General features: G+C 50.2%; 1 protein-coding gene across 2 annotated transcripts in view; it reads right to left on the minus strand.

The window, feature by feature from the left end:
- Positions 1-4,831: 4,831 nt before the first annotated feature.
- The window catches only part of LMCD1 (LIM and cysteine rich domains 1), a 39,036-nt gene continuing 24,217 nt past the window's right edge, over positions 4,832-19,650 (minus strand). For both annotated transcript variants that reach the window (XM_072875568.1, XM_072875569.1), the window contains exons 4-6: positions 17,142-17,477; positions 11,088-11,303; positions 4,832-10,591 (exon numbers count right to left, since the gene is read on the minus strand). In XM_072875568.1, coding sequence (XP_072731669.1) covers positions 10,433-10,591; positions 11,088-11,303; positions 17,142-17,477 — 711 coding nt within the window. In that variant the 3' untranslated portion in view covers positions 4,832-10,432. The remainder of the gene's footprint in view (positions 10,592-11,087; positions 11,304-17,141; positions 17,478-19,650) is intronic.

Raw genomic sequence — 19,650 nt, forward strand, 5'->3', positions numbered from 1 at the left:
GGACAAAATGGCTGGGTCCCCATCATGAGAAACCACCTCATCCCCCTGCGCAGGGGAGCGAAGGCTCTGTGCCCACAGGATGTGGGACAGGCAAGGTCCCCCGGGACAAGAGGGGGGTGCGGGGCAGCCGCCCCGCCTGCACCAGGCACAGCCGAACAAACCCGTTTGTCATGCTGGCTTTGCAGGGCTGATTGATAGGAACGCAATGCTAATTGCAGCAAGTATGATTTTTCCATCCTAACCTGCCACTTCTTGTCCTTCCTTCAGCTTCTCATCGCGTGGTTTAAAACGCCTTTCGCTAGCGCAGGAACCGTGCCGTCGTATGTGGAGAGGGATGAGCACAGCAGACTGGGCAGTTCTGTAATGCAGCAACTAGGGAATACCTACGCATGAGTTGTGGAGAAGCTCAGGAGAATGAAGGGACTTCAAAGCGCAGCTCTAGCACAGACACAGGGAAAGCGCTGTACTTACAGTGTTTATAAACTGGCTGATGGGGTCTGCAGGGGGATCCCCTTGCATCACCGCTCCTTTTCATTGTCTCTTCTCCTGCATCCCAGTTGAGCCAGCATCCCTCCTCTCCCCCGGCTGCAGCGGCACTGCTGGAGCTGCTTGTCACAGCTCTGCTCTCCTCCAGCCACAGGAAGGTCCATCCCACACCCCAGGGAATTTATGAAAACCCCTCAACATTAGGCACAGCCAATTTATCAAGAGTAGTTCATTAAAGGCGACTCATTATTAATTTGGAGATTCCCCAAGTATGTGATTGTTCAGTCCCTGTAACAGCACCAGAAAAGAAAAATTGCTGCAACAAGTTTTCCTTGGATTTGAAAAATGACCTTTCTTTTCTGAGTAAATTCGGAGCTGCAAAGCCAGAAGGCTGGTGCCTTCCAGTTGAACAGCTTTTGAGTCCTGTTTCACTAAAAGGGTTGCTTTTCAAGCCTTGTCAATCTAAGGAAATTTATTTAGGCAGTCTCAAGGGAAGGTCTTGGCAAAGTATTAATAGGTTTCTTTTATAAAAGAGACCTTTATTCACTGGTCTTTAAGTTGGCCTGTGTCTCGTTCGGCTTTTTGAGTTCATGTGCAGAGAAAATATCTGTCTTTGACAGTCTCCATGCTTCAGCGCCATTGTGGGGCTCCGGAGGAATTTGCTAAGCCAGTAATGAAACATCTGGCTCAACAATAACACAGCTGCATGCGGCGCCTTCTCCCCCCAGGCGGTGAGGGGCCGTAGCCCTCGGTGTTATGGGCCCAGCACAACTAACACATGCGGCTAGGTGCAGCCCGCTGCAGGGGCACGCTGGAAGCGGGCAGCGCAGGCAGCGTGCTGGGCGATACGCTGGTGCGAAGGCAGACAAGTCACACAGGAAAAAATAACCAACCCTGCGGTGCACGCTTTCTTACCCCAGATCTGTTGCAGCTTGCCTGCTAAAGGTGCATCAGGACAGAAACTGCTGCATGGAAAAGCCCTTTGCCCACTCCGGGTTGTGGATGGAGCTAAAGCGTGGGCAGCTGGAACTCCAGAGGACCGAGCGCGCCTGCAGCGTTCGGGGCCTGCAGACCTGGGCTCCCACTGTGCAGGTTTTGCTCCATTTCACCGTGCGGCCGCCTGCCTTCCCCCAGCTCCCACCGACACAGGCTACTTGCTTCCAGCCCAGCTGCAGGGCAGGAGGTACCCGGGCGATTCAGTGGGACAAATTTCTAGCAAAGGCTGTAGAAAAGCAATGGGAGAATTATCCTTGCCAACAGAGTAGAGCAGTGAAATATGTAGCGTTTTGCACAATTTAAAAAATATCTGATTCAAAAAAAGCGTATTCAGCCGCTGCAGCGCTGGTCCTGCAGCCAGCCAGACGAGGAGGCACGGCCGCAGCTCACCCCACGTCAGCAGCTGGGGCTGGGCGGCCATTTCTCAGTGGGGCTCCCTGTCTGCAAGATGGTTTGAGCTGACACCTGGAAGATGCTTGAAGTAGAAGTGATTATTTGAACACTATCCATCATGATTTGTTCAGAAGGCACTTTGCTTTCCAGGTAGACAAAATCTGGTTCCCTTCAGTTTTCTTTTATTAGCAGTACAATGCAGTGCATGGACATGTAAAGTCAGAAATCAGGTACTCCTGCAGACGTGCAAGGCAGGATGGGAGAAGCACCGTCAGATGAGCACCGTGCCATGGGGCTGCTGGAGACGCTTGCACACATCACCTCTGGAAATAAGGCAACAATGCATAAAAACCTCATTGTGGAAAGATTGACTTTTTGGGTGATTTGGCTGAAGAAGTTGAGTTTAAAAAGTAAATAAAAGCTCAAATTAGATTTATATAGGCATAATTAACCTCACTTTTTATAGAATAACACATGCCCATATGAACTTTATATAGCTCAGTCCCAAAGCAGCAGCTGTTGCAAGTCTCTGGAAGAGCGTTTCCCCTGAAACACACCAGCACTTCATGAATACTTGTTTTTGCACCTCTAAATTTTTCTCTCTGGGGCTTTTAAGCAAGTTTTATTGTAGTGTTTATATAGCTACCTCAGTCTGCCTTTGGTTTATGTTTTTCTCACCTGAAGCCACTGAATTTTGAGTTTTATTAGTTACAGGTATCTGAAATTACATTCTTTTAAGAACTGACTGCACTAATAAAACTCCTGAAAAGTTTCTGTTTGAGGCAATTGTCTTCTGCCCAGGTATCTGATTCTTACAGAATTATACTAGAGAGGAACAGGTTTTCTATGGCTGTTTGTTACCACCAAGGTAAATAACAAGAATGCCATTGATTCCAGTCAGTCATTGGAGAAATACCCAAGCAAACAGATTTTTTTTCATGAAATACATTGTAAAGGAGAATGCCGCTTAGCTTTTCTTGCAGAGAATGAAGTGAAACACAGCTCAGTCACCACCAAGCCAAACCTCCACCGCTTGGGCCAGAGCAAAACAGCCTCTTCCAGGTCAAGAGGAAGGATCCTGCAGAGCAGAACTGCTCTCATGCTCAAAAGCTGTGCACTGCAGGAAAAGGTCAGAAAAGCGTGTTTCTTCCCCCTTCTTTAAGGATTTCCCTACCTTTTTTGCACGGTCCCAGAAGTGGAGGGGGTGCAGAGTTGGCCCCCAGCCCAGACATCATCCATGACCTACAGCAACCAGCTCTCACCCTGTCACCACTCATTTACTGCTGATGACAGGGCTCCTTCTTCACAGGTTCAGGGCCCATAAATAAATCACGGTGCCCAGGTGTTTTCCATAGACCTCTGAGGGAAACCTGTTAAATGTCTCCAGATCTGCCTTCCCTCTGGCTCTGCCTCGGGAAATCTGTGCAAAGCAGTGGTGGGAGCAAGCCTTGCTGCGAGACTCCTAGCCAGCTTCCCAGACCCTCCTCAACACCGAGGGGTTAATTGACGCCTGTCATTGAAGGTAGCCCGTTAACAGTAAGACAGTCTTCCTGTCACGGGGATAGCTAGTTTTCTCCTACCCATCTGAGCTGAGAAATTTTATTTCAAGTTTCATTGTTTGTCTTAGACTAGATATTGCAAATATATACACAGAATCAGTGTTCACTTAGGCAAAGGGCTCCCTTCCTTCAAGCCACCTCCCTTGCCGAGATGTATAAAGGCATCGCTCCGGCCCCTGCTCATTTCTTAATTGTTTTTCTCCCCACCTTAGCAGCGGAGGCTCCCCATGCGCACGTGTAGGGCAGCGCACAGGACCCCCCTGCAGCCAGGGCCAGCTCCTCTCCCGGCCCCAGCGGACGCGTGGCCCCAGGGTGGGGACAACCCCGGTGGCGAGGGGGGATGCCATGGGAAACCTGGAGGAGGAAGGTGACCCGAATGGAGCCGCTGTCCTTAAACAGCCTCTGCCTTTCCACTGCGAAATCCTCCCAAATCACAAACAGACGGTCCCTTTTTCTCCTCAAATATTTCTTAAAAAAAATTAAAAAGGGACCACAAATAAGACAGCACTGCAAATATTTGTAGATTCAGATCAGTTAAGCTTTGAAAAACTTCAGCTTGCAAAACTTCAGCTGAAATGTGGCTTCTCCCCAGTCAATGGTTATTTTCTCTCTGCCGATGGGCTCTGCCCTCCCTCCCACCCACCCAGCGCTCCTGGTGGGGTCTGCAGTTGGGGGGAGCAGGCGAAGGACCCCCCCGTGCCCGGCACAGCCCTTCGTGCCCCAGTGGGGTCCGGAGGCTGGCCCCTCTGCTGCTGGCGTGTGCCAGACCGCAGGCTCCAGCCGGGGCCAGGGCTCAGGCATGGACAGCCTTCCCTGCCAGAGCTGCCACACTCCCATGTTCATCTCTCCTCCGCTCAAGGGTGTGTTTTCAAAGTGCTTCCTCTCCTAGACCATCTTGAGGAAATACTGGGGGTAACTGCACTCACTGAGCCTGCTAAATAATTAACCTCAAATAACTAATGGCACTGGGCAATGAGTTAATTTTATCCCAATGTTTAAGCATCCACAGATTTTACAGAGTCAATCGGGAAGGCTTCCCCGGGAGCCCCGTTACCGCCCGCAGGCAGCTCCTGACGTTAAGCCATGCCTGTGCAGGCAGGCTCCTTCCCAGGAGTGCGATCGCACCCGGTTGCGGCTCTCCACGCACACTTGGCCCCGGCTCTGCCCTTTCAGTCTCTCTCTTTCTTTGGCTCTTGCAGCCCATTTTACCAACGCCAGCAGCGTCTCGGACACGGGGATGGCAGCGTGCTCTGGCCTGTGAAAAGCAGCAGCATCATCTCTGACCTTCCTCCTTCCCTCTTCCTCGCCGGAGCCCTCGCCCCACTGCAGCTCCGGCCCTTCCCTCGGGCAGCACACCCGCCCTGAGACCAGGAAAGGAACTGAAGCGAGACCTGGGAAACTTTCATATCCAGAAATAGTTTATTTGAAGTTTTAGGAACATTTTCGTGTATTGTTAGTCATATTTAGGAGAGCAGTTATACAGAACATTTGAGTTTAAACTGGAGCTTAATGTTCGTGTAGGAGGCACAAAGTCCTTGTGCTTGCCATCTTTGGCCATCGACAAGAAGAAATTAAGGTTTGTCCTTTGCAGATTCACAAGCTAAAACACCGGCACCCGTTACTGCAATACGTGATGCTCAATTGACCATTAGACAACGCAATGTATCCCTGTGCTTCCATGAAAGAGCTAGATTAATATTAAAAACCCACCAGGTGAGAAGTGCAGCTCACCGGTTCAGCTCTTACGGACTGCTCCGACCTGCAGACACCAGCACTTCGCACCGTCCGTGCGGGACCCCTGCGCCATGCCACAGCGTTTGAAATAAGCGGCGTCCACGTCCACGGAGAGGTTTCACAGCAGCAGTGCTAAAATTCACGGATCAGCAGCACAGAAAACATTACCGGCCCCAGGGCACTGTCACCCCCCAGCCTTGCTGCCTCCCTGGGAAGGGTGGCCGAGGTCCTTGGCCCACCATGGTGCTTGCTCGCACAGCGAGACCTCTTCCCGTAAGTGGCCATTATGAAATCCCTCACCATGCCCCATCCCTTCTCGCTCGGCAGAGAGCAAACGCGGTGCAGCCGGTACGAGCAGCTTCAAGCATCCAAACACCTGGATTTTCCAGTTAAAGGAACCCAGTGCAAAGCTTGGGGAGAGAACAAACAAACTCACTCACACAGCCAGCGTGCCCAGCACACTGGAACAGCTGTGGAGACTGGGCACAGCATGCCTCTCTGACCAAAGCCACTCTGAAAGCTTAACCTCCATGCAGCATCCTGGGCACGGAGAGAGACCCGTCTCTTAAGGTCCTTACCACCCTACCCGTCTGACCATGGCCAGGCGAGAGGCTTTTCATCCGAGCTGTTCACGCAAATACGAGCTGCTCGCTCAGGGCTGCATACAAACACGGCTCTTCCTCCAGCTGCCCGGCAGGAGCGGGGCAAGTCCTGGGAGATGCCCACTCAGGCAGGGTCTGAGCATCCCATTCTGCCGTGGTCCCCGTTCCCCGTCCTGCTGCCTGCTTCTTCCCGAGTTTTTATTTCACGTCCCCATCTGTCTGGCCACAGCGCAATGCAGATGAGCTGAATCAGCAAGCGGGATTGCTGACACCGTCCTCTGTCAGGGACCTTTGCTGTGGGCAGGGAAGGAGATCACGTTAACTGGCTGGGGGCTCGAGCGCTGCACTGTGCGCTGACCCTCTCGCCTGGGGTCCAAAGCAGCCCGTACCCGCTAAAGGGCATGCACACAGCCAGACGGTATAGAGCAGTCTTTGCACAGGAGCTTTTATTGGAAATGATGGACTGGACACAGCTGTGGCACAAGATGCCTTTCAAATAGTCACACAACACAGTCTTTGCCCGTAGCCTTTTCCTGTTGTACATAGTAACCTTGTGAAACACCTTGATTTTTATTAATTTTCTGGACAGACCCCCTGTGTATTGCTTGCTGATGGCTCTCTATTAGGCCAGCATACCCCTGTAAATTTAACTTTCCTGAAACCCAAAGCTCATGACCCACAGAAGGCAGCTGCAGCAGCCTCCTTCGTTCTAGATGATAAACGATAGCAAAACACAGCATATGCCTTCACTTGGGGTGAATATCTCCTCATGCTTACACTGAATTTCAATTTTAATATCAAAACTAAAGACCACATATGGTTTGAGCTATTAGATGCTTTAATTTCACGCTTTTGCTCCTGACACTTGAGAGGCACAGGATTTTGTTAAGCTGTTTAATTGCAGTAAATTTTTTAGCAGACAGTATTTTACAAGCTTCAAAAATACCTGAAAGGCTCGAGTGGATACCAGCAGTCCAAAAAGCCTGAAGCAAGCATGTGTATGCTGAAACAGGGACTTCAGAGGAAAAGAATTACCATTTATAGATCACAAAATCAAAACGCAAACCAGAACATGCTATAGTGGTACCTTTTTTTCAAGTAGCCAAATAAAGGCATCAATGATGGAGGATTGTGCTAATAAAGATGGACTGTGTAAGAAGCTGACGCTACTATGTGCGGACTGCGGTCACAGCCCAGCAAGATGAGCCCAACAAAGGCACCATCATTGAGGACAATCCTTGTACGCAGAGCGGACTTGACCTCCCTCTCGCTCAGAGACCATCCCACCGCGGGGAGGGCGGTGGGGATGCCCCAGCCCTGCCTTCACAGCCCCCGGGAGCAACGGCTGGGGACGAGGGGAGGGCCGCCCACTGTCACAGTGGACAGTAATGCAGGGCCGGACATGGAGGCAGGCACTGGGCTCGGCGTTATGCCTCCCTCCCCGCCACCGTGCTCCCCCCGAAACCCTGTCCCTCCCCCAGCGCCTCTGCTCTGACATTTACCCAAGCTCCCACTACGCACATTCTTCTGCAGCAGAGAAAACAAGAACCACCTCTTCTCTGCCGCCTCCCTCTGAGGCTCTATTGGTTTTTAACCCTGGCAGTGGTGGAAGGGGGATCCCCTTTACCTGCACAGGCAGGGGAGAGAGGAGGGGACCGCACAAGAAGAGTCCATTGGAAATCCCACCTCTAAAGGGCTTACACATAGGTGCTGCCCCACAGATGCAGCAAATGTGCCAACAATAGGGAGCAGGGAGTGACCTCACCCCTCTCTGCAGAGAGGCACAGGACGAGGGTCCCCATCCATACGGGTTTAGCGACAGATGTTCGAGGTCCAGATGAGCAACCCCCACCCTGGGGAGATGCCCTAACCACCCACCATCATCTCTTCTGGAGCTGATGCACACCATACACCTCTTAAGCTAGCTTACTCAGTGTCAAACACTCAAAAAGAGGAAAAGTTGTCACTGCACACTTTGTGGGGCTCAGTAGTGTCGGTGCTGAGAGCACAGCACCCAGCTCATAGGGTCCCCCACCCTGCAAGCTGGGGAGCAGGCTGGCACAGCCCCCCCCAGCCCCTGGTTTCACCTGCAGCTGGGGAGGGTAGGTGGCTGCAGGGGGAAGCAGCCCTGGAGCGGGGACGGCCAGCAGCCCCATTCAGACACCGACCTTTAAGGAACACCCCGCTGTGGCCAGGGGTCTGGCTCACCGCTCCCCTGCGCTCACTTTATCACAAACCCTGCAAGCACCATGCAGCCAGCCAAAGCAAAACAAACTGAAAACACCCAGGGAGAAGATTGCAGCACGCTGTTGAGTTTTCTGTGATGGCAATAGTTTAGTTAATAGTCTTTCACTTTTAAAACCTTGATGTTTTGGTGTTTTGGTTTTTTTTTTTTCATTTAATTTTCTTCCAGACACCTGGGTAATGGCTGTGCACCCACGCTGTAGGCAGATCACTCAGAGGTAACCAGCTGTGTGCACAAATGGACACTGACTTTCCATCAGGGAATGGTGTTTGGATGTTAATGTCTCTGCTGAAATAGCGTTTGGCTGCCTTAACAACACAGGGTTTAGAACAACAATGCATCTTTGTAAATTTTTTTAAAGATACGAAGACATTTCCCTTGTAACAAAATGAAGAAGAGGCAATAAAGCTAAGCACTGGGCTTTATTTTTCATTCCCACTTTACTTTTAACTAAAGCGCCTGTGTCCAAGGCTGATCCAAGGGAGCTTTATTATTCCTTGCACAGCTTCACGTCTACGTGTCCTCTCTTGACTTGCGGCATCTGGCCAAGTTTATGGACGCGACACCCCCAGGCACTCAACGCATCCATTGACTAACCCGAGCTGGACAAACGACCCCGGGAGCGCATGCACCGCAATACCCTGCAACACACGTCCATCACCCCCACAGCCACGGCTGTCGCTGCCACCTCGGGCTTTTCCTGCTCTGCTCCAGCTCCGGAGCAAGCATTTCATTCACTCTCTTTAAATACCCCAGCATTTCCAGGAATATCAACCACGCAACAGCACAGGGCTGGACAAAGAGTAAGAGGCGCTCACCCTCGACACGTACAGGTATGTCGTGACACCACATCGGTCCCACCTACTCAGAGATGGTGATGGACTTGGCCTGCTCCTCCCCAGCAGCAGAGCAGGGCATCCCCCGACACACGGGGCAGAGGCCAGCCCAGACTCGCATGCTCTAACCCTGCAGCAGGTACAGTTTCCCCCAACTCTCATTTGCAAGTTATTTTATCATTTTATCAAGCAAGCAAACATCCACAGCATGGAGCACGCTTTACAGAGAAACCACCGTCTTCCGTAGCAGAAAGAAAACCTAGCAATTGTGAGCTCCTTGCACACTCACCTCTGCAAAAAATATTCCAGTTCTCTGGCAAATTATGTAGACATTTAATATAAGAAAAAAGACCAAGCACACAGACATCTGCCAGCCTGGACTATCTGGTATTTTCAGTGACTACCAGAAGCATCGCATCACTTAGGGAACAAATACTATCTGCACAGACTCAGTGCCGGATCCTGGGATGGGGTCACCCCCATCAGATCCACGAGGTGACGGGGACCTCCCCGAGGGACGGGGGAGCTGCGGGATGAGGAGCGGGGCAGAGCCCAGGGTGAGGTGCTGCCGGCTCCAACAGGAAGGTACGGTTCCCTGGTTCTTGGAGGGGGTCACTGATGTATTACAGGGAAAAACTGGCATTGCAGCATTTCAGGCACAACTCCCCCCACCCCCCCAAGACAGCTTAGACTGGAAAGCTGTTTTCCATAAAATTCCTGGTCAAACCCAGCCGAAATAAAGGCCCATACTTTAAATGCTTAACGGCCTCCAGCATCGCAGTGGGAACACAATGCCGCTCTGTGGAAACACGCTCGCCTGCAAGAACAGGCAGTTGGAAGCAGGCGAGGCTGGGGAGCCTGGTCGGGTGGGACCCGCCAGGAATGCTTCTGCATTCCCCTTCCAGGGCTAAAGCTCACATGGGCCGAGCCAGTCCGCTGCCCCGGGGCAGAGCTGCACCCTTCCCCTCTCGCCAGGGTTACACCAATGGCCCTGTGTGCCAACTCGTTATTTTTACATTATTGTACACTAAGGAGGAGAAAGCTACAGCTACATGTTGCTGCAATTTTATATCATTTGCTTTCAGAAAGTAATCACCCAGGTTAATCAAATTCTTCAAACCCATTGCTTTACTACAGTTGTCAGCAGCCTGTTAGTGTAAACTTCCAGTATGTATTTCAAAAAATAAGAACCACCCTTGTTTTTGACCACAACCATAGGTTTAGTATGCCAAAAGTTACTTTTGAGATGTGTTATTTCCAAAAGACTATTGCAAGATCTTAGTCATAAGAAGCTTGGAGAGACTTTATAAAAAACAGCACAACACAGAACCTCCTTTTCAATCTCTCCTAGTCAGATATGCCGTGTACCTCCCACCCACAGGCATACGATTTTCCTTTGCTTCCTCCCCAAGGAAATATTCTCCTGCAAGCTGTATTGGATGCAAGGGGGCACTTAGTTGCTTGCAAGTAAATAGCCAGGCTCTAATTTTTTTTAACCTTCCCCTTCTCATGTACTTGTCAAATGACCCCAGTCCTGGTGGGACCTGGGGGAACTCGCTTCGCCCCCGGGCTGCTCCCTGCTCAGAGGCGTTTGCTTTTGCTGCAGGTCGTGCACAGGAGGCTGGCGTTGTCCAGAGCAAAGGGTTTGCCGGTCAGCAGCGTCTCGCACTCCAGGCAGGCAAAGTGCTTCTTGTGCCAGGCCATCCCTTCCGCCTGCTGGTAGTCCTCTGAGAAGATGATCTACGGGACAGACAGACAATTGCTTATTTCCACCATCTCGCCAAGCCGGAGCACGGCAGGACCAGGGAGAACCAGCCCCGCACCTCCCACCAAGCCCATCAGCCACGGAGGCCAGGCTTCAGGAACAGGCAGACAAAAGGCACAGGACTGCTCCTGAGCAATTAAGCCAAAGTCACAGGCTGCAGTTAAGCACTACAAAACCATCAGGTTTTAAATGCAACTAGAGGTGGATTGTTGCTCTGAGATGGACATGGCATAGCTAGCCGGGACCATCATTAACATCATGCTCTTCACCCCATTTTCCGTAGGCACCTCCGGCTCCCCAGAGCAGCCGCAGCCCTGGTGACCGGCACCAAAGGATGCCACTCCCAGAGGGCACGCTGGGAGCTGCGGGCAGGCGAGCAGGTGAAGACGTACGCCAGAGAAGCCCTGAATTAGCTGGCGCCAGGCCCCCAGCGCAGCGGGGAGCGCCGGGCAGAGGGAAGCCGGTCCCTACCTCGTCACAGCCGGCGCAGCGCGGCCGGAGGCTCTCGCAGTAGTGGCGCCCGCACCAGGCAGCCCCGCTCTTCCAGAAGTAGATGAGGTCGACGAGGGGCTCGGAGCACCGGCAGCACACGAAGCACGCCGGGTGCCACTGCCGGGAGTAGCCCGCCCTGTCAGCGTACACCACCGGGCAGTCCCCCGGCACCGCCTGCTTGCAGGTCTCGCAGCGCTGCAACAGAGAGGCGGCGGAGTGAGCACGGGCTGGGCGCGCGTCGGGCAGGAACAGAGCAGCGATGTTCAGTGCACAGGATGGATACTTACTTCTCAGACATACCGATTCACGGCATCTTTTCAATGTGCCTTTCTTAAGCACGCAGCTGGTAAGAAGCATGGTTAGCAAAACAGAACAACTCAATCTCCAAGCGCATCCCCAATACTTCCCACTTCTACATAGTCTGAAGGACCTACTGTGTTCCTGCTCGACATCCCATAGCACCAAGGAGGGCAGCGCAAATAAAACATTTAATTCCAGGACTGCTAAGCTGTGCAGCTTAGGTTGTTTTTGTTTGAGCTCTTGTTCTGTGAAGGGAAACTTGAGAATACCAAAGCCAGATTTTACAGCTGTATCAGCTTGGAAGGCCCAGCAAACACACCAATCCGAAATGAGGCTACAGAAACAGTGCTCTGAGGTGGAAGCGCGAGGAAATGCTAAACCGAAGAGAAAGCAATGGTTGCAGCTCAAGAAGAGTGCTGGGACAAACATCTCAGTTGTGCAGTAAGACTCAGACATCACAGAGAGCATCACAGGGCACTCATGGCCAACAGAAGCAACATCTCCAAGTCTATCACCTCACATCCTATGCAAACATTTGTACCAGTGCTATGTATGGACAGAGCGTCAAGCCGCAATATAATTAAGTGTCATTATAAATACGTATTTGCCAGCCTTCACCTGGAATACCATTTACTTTCTTCCAGCCAGATCCTCAGGCAGCTAAGAATGGCACTACCCGCCACCAGCTAAGCGTCTGGCCTTTGGGACCCCCCCAGGCTAACACCAACCTTTACTAAAATCCAAAGGTTCTCCACGAAAGTTAAGACATCCTATAGTGCAGAAGTGCAGCATGTCAAAGATGTTATTTTGCACAGAGATTAGGAACTTTGGTCTTTTCTCACTGTTTTTTAATATATACGCCTATACACAAGACATAAGACAGATGTCACTCTACAGATTTCAGCACAGTGCTTTCAATTTGTAACGGTCCAAAGAGACAGAATTAGATTTGGCTAATCTGAAGATTAATTAGCATCTATGCGTATTACATACAAGACCAACTGGGTTTACTCTTTATCTGTGCCTGCAGAGTGATCCTGCGATTAGTTAAGAGCAAGCTTTAGAGCTCTCCTCTCTGAAGCTGACAGCTGAGGGTCTGTTATTTAAGTTCGCATTTAAGCCTGGATAGTCCAGCTCAGGCTAATAGCTGCTGAGTCTGCGCTTTGTCACTCCCTAAAAGAAACGCTCTTAAGTAGCAGCTGGAGTCTTTTCCAGCAGAGCCCTTGGCTGCAAGGCCAGACTTTACTAGCAGTCTCCAGAGCGGGCTGGCTGGGGCTTTTACAAAACCAAGACACAGCGTGAAGCAGCTTGTGTTGCATGTGCTGCAGTTTAAGCTGCTGTGCCCGACCAGAGCGTTTGCACAGTGGCACGTCCCCTCCAGCACGCTCCGAGTGGCACAACGTCGGGAATTTCCCACCCCACGCTCAGGCAACAACTTCGTTTACAAACGCTCCGATTTAAGTTGACAAGTTTCTAATAGGTGAGTAGAAGAGACACAAAACCAGGTTTCTCAGCAGAAGGTAAACGAGCAGTTCCTGAGCTGCAGGAGGGCCCCAGGGCTGGGGCAGGGACAGAGGAGGGGGACCTGCCGCAGGGCAGCTGCAGTCCGCGTCCAAGGAACACCACCCTGATGCCACCGCAGCCTGGGAAAGCCTGCGCTGCGAGTACAGGACCCCCGGTGATCCTCGCTGCTACCAGCCCGCTGCAGCGGCGGCACAAGCGGCCTCTCTGGGGGCACAGAGGGAGCGGGGCTGCTCTGGGAGCTCTGCAAGTGCCAAACTACAGACAAGTTTCCTCAGCACATCCAGCCCCTTTTGCTAGTTCATGGCATGAGTGCCAAAAAGACTATTCTTTGTATCTAAGGAGTTTTCTTAAATTCATTTCCCCCTTTACAGCAGAAGGCTACAGGTCTATCTACACCCACCAAGTGGCTTTTTGTTTTGTTACTATTACTTCTAGCACACCATACATTTTGCTATTGCCTCCCCCTTCGTTCAGTCTGGATCTTTGGTAACCGCCCCGCAGTCCTTGGAGCGGTTCCACCAGGCTGACGGGCATCTCCTATTTTACCAGCAAATCCTGTATGACGAGCGAAGGCAGCACAAGAGGAGACACAAGATGTTTCCTGGCTTGGCTCTCCTGAGAGTCTGAAAGGGGATATGTCTGCTTACACTACTCCTTCCACTGTGAAGGGCTTCAGACGCATTTCTAAGTACTCCCAAGACCCACGCCAATGAGGGAGTAAACTCCAGCAGAAGTAGAGAAGTGCAGAAGCCGTGCTATTTCTGGTCTCGATGAACAAGAAAACAAGTACGTGAAGCTGCCACGCTCGGTGCAGAGCAGCTGGCAGAGCACTACTCCCAGCACACTGGCCTCGCTGTCAGCAAGGGCAGATGGGCACCGATGAATTCTGCACTGATCACACAGGACCGAGGCCATATTTTTCCCCAAGCCCCTGATACCTCCCCAAGGCACCAGATTTGGGTGACTCAGGGCACCAGAGGGTCCGATGCCATAGCTGCCTCCATGCTGTCACCCCCCGGAGAAACTGCCAGACCCACCCATCCCAGCCCTGCTTATCTTGCAAGATCTAACAGCGAGAACACACACAAGCAGCTTTCCAACTGTGAGATCAAGTTTCTTGCCAATAAGAACTGTTAAAAAAAACAACTTATTTTGCTGTTTTTTTCTATGGCAATTATTCACAGGGCTTTTCCTAAGCATCATATAACTTCCATCCCCCTGCCATTTACACACTAAATAAGCGGCTCTGCAAATTTAAGATGGTATTACAGCTTGGTACTCATTTTGCATCTCCATCATGTAGGGAGAGGAGTGAAGACTTTATTAGCAGAGTTACCAGAGGTGTTGGCCAAGGAAGTGTCCCTTTCTCCTAAGCTTTTTCAAACTTGCTCTCTCCCCTGGCTGCTATTTTGCAACGACTGCTCCCACGGAATGAGCAACCCGGGCACCATGAGGCTTCCCCTGAACATTCACTATATTGCTGGCCTCAAGCTTTGAGACAATGGCTAATTTTGATCAACTGCTTCAGGATTTGATTTTATTCCAACACAGTTACTTATAACACCAGGAGACTTTCCAGTTCTGGTAGGATTAAAGATGATTTTATGCTCAGTGGAGAACATTCAGCTCATAGGACAGACTTATTACAGTGATGAGGCCCCTCTCTGCAGCCAAGACAAGTTCAAAAAGCTGTTTGAGCTCAGATGGCTCTCTCATGGTGATTTACATTGGCCCTGTATGTTTTCCTTTACACACCAATTTCAACACAGCTAGCCTGAGTGTGCAATAAGGGGTTTAACAACCTTAGCGCAGGGACCACACAAACACCTGAGAAAATCATTCCAGCTTGTTTCTTGGTGCAGCATTGGTACCTTCTGGGTTTATTCTCTTCTACAGCAAGGGTGGTGGTTTGGTTCTGTTTTTTTCACACCTAATCTTCATAAACCTATAGTTCAGACTCACACCTTGATCTGAAATAGGGTGAAGTCAAGCTGCTGGTGCTGATTTAAGAGGTTTGGTATTTAATACATTCAAATCTGCATCCTACTTCTAACAGACTCAATGAAGAAACATCACACAAACTGCTCGAGAATGAGGATCTCCCAAATAAGCTATTCAGGATCTCTAAAGTAAGCTGTTCAGCACCATATTTTCCTCCTATGCCCCTGAACCAAAGGCACCTGTATCTTCTCAAAAAGCCTTCTTCATTGCTGCAGTCCTGCAGGTCTTTGGGGGCTGGGGACAGCCACGCGCCCAGCTGAGGACAGCATGCCCTGGAGTGGCCCTGGGCAGGCTGGTGGCACTCGTGGGCATCCCCTGCGGCATCCCAGAGAGCAGCAGCGGAGGGAGGCTTGGGGGAGCTTCCTCAGCCTTGGGAGCAGGCATCGTGTTTAACACCCAGGGTTTAGGAGACACACGGGAGATGATCACACAAGTACAGAGGTACCTAGACCTCCACACCTGTGGTGTGCTGATCTACACTTCAACCCTGAACACATTGACATTAAAACCTCCAGTGTCGCTGGCTTTGTGCACTTCATTTCTCAGTCCCTTTACATCCATTCTTAGTCTTCATATAGCTCATTTTACTCACACCTACTTTCAGCCTCACACCTATTGCAAAGTAACATGCTATATCTCATTTTTCTATGGCAGAACTTTTCTTCCAGTGCAGTCTTGCAAAAGCCAGTAGACCTTCTGGAAGTCTACCACATTTCAGATCTTGGGAGACAGTCCATTCATATCAGGTCAGCTGCATTAATTCCTGCACAGGAGATCAAATTAGAACGAGCGGTGTTTTGTCAGAGTGGGAAACAGGAGGTCTGTCTTCAGTACAGCAAGAACCCACAGCACTTAAGTCTGCTGCAAGCTGAGCTGCACAGCATGTTGGTCAAAGCAGATCTCATGCAACTGCTTTTGAAGCAGTTCCATTTTTCAGCTAGTGCCTCTAGAAAAATGATGCTTTAAACTACAGAGAATAACATCACAGTTATGTATTTATTTGGAAGGACAAACTTGCAGTCTAAATAAACCCTCATTGCTAAGATGACTTTTATTAATACGTTTAATGGAAACCTTCCTTTTTTGGCTATTTTTTTAGCTCAAAATTTTGTCCAATTCAGTATTTTTCTGCAATAGTGAAAAACTTTTACTGTATCATTGGACTCTGAAAGTCAGATGCACGTTAATAGAAAAGGCCATAGCAGAGGGGAAACATTACCCAATATGGAATGAAAATGAAAACTGCTTTTAATGTTACAATCTCAGTGCAGTAATGGCTAGAAAAATCTTGCCTTAAAAACCACTCAGACACCATTTTTTTTCCCAGCTTTAAACTTCCTCTGCTGCAAGTTGCCTTCACAAGGACTGTACGAAATTTTCACTCACTATATTTTATGATAAGCATTTGTTCAGCAACCACAATAGCCACTCCAGATGGCACTGGGAGAATATAAATCTAAAAGGGTGTTAGGGAATCTCAATCATTTCCCTGTGAAGATGTATTTTTATGCCCAGAGACATGCATGGTCTGTTCAAAGTTCCCCAGAGCAATTACAGCCCTGGGAGCACTATCTCCATGTTCACAGCTTTGCATTAGGCTGAGCCACCACCTACTGTCACTTGCGGTCTTTCCACTTGCATTGGTCTGGAAGCCTAGCTGGAAATACTAACTTGCGGTAAAACAGTTTCTGATCTTGAGTACCTTATTGACTCAATCATCTGGGGACGTGTCATGCCCAATCTTTCAGAGCTGCCAAGAATCCAAAGTTGAAATCACCAGCTCCTACAGCTAATGGAAAATTTGCTTACCTTGGTGGTTCAGGGCAGACTTTGCTGTGGAGGGAGGGAGATAGTGAAGAGGATAACACCCACCCCTCCTCATCCCTGTTAGATGGATACTTGTGCTCAGCAGGGCTGGCAGGAGCACGTGAGGGGTCCCACCGGGCTCTTTCACAGTGCTGTACCAAAGCACACCACGATGCAACTGAGCATTGCAGCACTGCTCCGGTAGTTTGAAAAAGCACTGCAGAGGACTTGGAGAAGCCCACAGGAGCACTATTGTGAACAAGGAACAGATAACCCTGGCTGATGCAATCTTTTTCCCCCTCTAGTTGAGATGGAATCCGTTCCCTGAAAGCTCCCCAAGCTCAGAGCACAGCCGGGACACCCCTGCCAGCTCGTCCCGCCACCGCGGAACACAGCACTTACGTAGTGCCCTCCCACGGGCGCGCTCTCCAGGGCCCCGTTGGTGGACTCGGGAGGTTTGCCGGCAGCAATGCTCTTGTCCTGTGGCTTCCCTTCCTCCTTCCCACTGCCGCCCTGGCCCGGCAGTGCCACCTCCCCAACGCCCAGCGCCTCGGCTTTGTACTTCTTCACAAAGTCTTCCATCAGCTTCAGCTCGCCCTCCGCAAGGCCGCGGCACTGGGACGGGTCCTGGTCGTACAGCGGGAGTTGTCTCATCAGCTGCCGCCGGCGATAGTACGCCCCGTCCGTCCCTGCCACCGGCTGCATCTCCTTGGGGATCAGCTCCATGTACTGCATGGCCTGGATGGAGAGAGCACTGATAGTTACTGAGCCGCCTTCAGCAGGGAAGCATGAGCTTTCTTTGCACAGGTGCTTTGCAAACAGATGCTCTGCTCGCGTTATGGAGCGGTGTCAGAAAAATGTGCCACTTCGCCTCCCTTCCCCTTTGAGTTGTTCTAACCTACACTTCAGAAATAAAAGGCTGAACTTACTCAGATGCAAGTAGCAGCCAGGCTACTGTTAATCCCTTCATCCTCAGAAAACAGGTTGGGTGGTTTTTTGAGGATTTTTTTTTTTTAAAAAAACCAGACTCCCAAGGCAGCAAAGCAGCAAAGACTTGCTTCACTAGTTGGCACCCAGATCCCAACACATCCTCCCTCGCCGGCGCTAGCATGCCACTATTCCAGGTAATTTGACAACAAGGTTGCTGAAAAGACCAGGATCCCATAAGCATCAAAACCTGAGACCAGCCAGCTTCCTACTGCCTCGTGCCAGGACAGGGAGAGCTCTGGGGAGTGAGTCAGAGGCTGCACCAAGAGCACCCCACGGCCCTCATAGGCTGCAGGCAGCATAATTTACAGTAAAAGATCCCCTTTTATCAATTAAAAAATACAAGAAAAAGTCATCAGATAGCAGTTGAGTCTGTATGTAACACCGGCACCCACCAACTCTACCTGACTATTGATTCTGCAGTAAAGGGAAGGTGTTTGGTCACTGATGCCCTGCAACATGGAAAGTAAATGCCAAGAAACTATCCAAAATAAAGTCTCCTACTCAACTGGCCACTAGCCACTACCTTAAAAGCAGAGTAAACCATGATCTTCCAAGAGGTCTGTCCCACACTGAATTAGTGTTTGTGGGACGGTGGAGTTTGTACAGTTAACTTCTTCTGGCCTGGTGCTAAGGGGAAGGGAGTTTCCCACTCAAGGCATTTTTCCTATTGTAGTGTGAAGAGCTAAGGGGCAGCCAGTTGGCTCTCTGCCATTCCGTTTTAAAGACCAGCATCCAGCTGCATTAGATTTGTTTCTTACTTGGTCAGCATTTGAAAACTGAATTTTTAAAAACGTAGAGAAGTTAACCGTTTACTGTACATAGTCTGGTTCAGTATGGCCTTTTAAATACAGAAACATTTGCACAACACTGAACAACTCATCACATCTGTAAAAACTTCAAAGTCAGCTTCCACCTCAGCTACTTTCAGCCAGATAGCAGTGTTGCAGGGCAAGAATCCTGCCAGAAGATTTGCAACAGCAATAGATAAATGATTTAATGGAGGCAGGGCTTCTTCCCCATTTCTTGGGATGCATGCTAACATCACTGCACATTATGATATTAGACATCAGCACTCAGTATAACGTGCCTCTGTACAATGGCAGGGTTGATATCCAGAGGTTTAGTAGGGGAGGGCTGTTGCACTGTGGGAGAAGGTGCTGCTTGGGAATAGCTGGTTGGAGAGCTGCAGGATGCTGCAGAAGCAGTCTGGTACACAGATGGCTTTCACAGAAGTGAGAAATCCTAATAGGAACTACAGAAGCAAGAGACAAGAACTCCCTGACAGCTCTTCCCAGGCCTCACACAGGCACTGCCCCACCAAGTAAGGATACTGCCCGTGGTGTCTGACAACTGGAGAGAGCAGCAACCAAAGCCTCGATGCTCTACGACCATGAATATTAAGACAGCGTATGCTATGCAGTCAGCGCTGGCTTGGTTCAGCTGCAGCAAGAGCAGAATAGCAACATGGTAGGATCTTAATGGAAGAAATTCTTAATCCACTACAAACGTGCCAAGACTAATGAACACTTATACCAGAGCTACGAGAATAGCACTGGGCCAACACGTGCATCTGAAGCATCTTGTTCCACTCCAGCGCCAGACTCTCCATTGCCAATACAAAATGTCTGTGCCCAAAGTGAGAGAAAAGCAAAGTTTCAAGCCTTTCTTAAAAGTAAAGTTGGACTGCTCAGTGGCAAGTTTCAGTATCTGCCCAGACATGTGGTGGGATTTCACTCCCTGCTCAAGGGGATGCTTAAAGTTATAATTGCCGATATCATAAAATGTGTCCAGAGAATAGATCAGGGGAAAAAGAATTCAACCTGACACCAAAAACTGACACGAAGGATAATAAAGAGTTGTTTCTTCTGCTGCTACCATGTATTATGGTCAAATGCTTTACTAGGTTGCCTTAGCGCAGATA

Source organism: Ciconia boyciana, chromosome 11 (assembly GCF_034638445.1).
Source record: "Ciconia boyciana chromosome 11, ASM3463844v1, whole genome shotgun sequence".
NCBI classification, from domain to species: Eukaryota; Metazoa; Chordata; class Aves; order Ciconiiformes; family Ciconiidae; genus Ciconia; species Ciconia boyciana.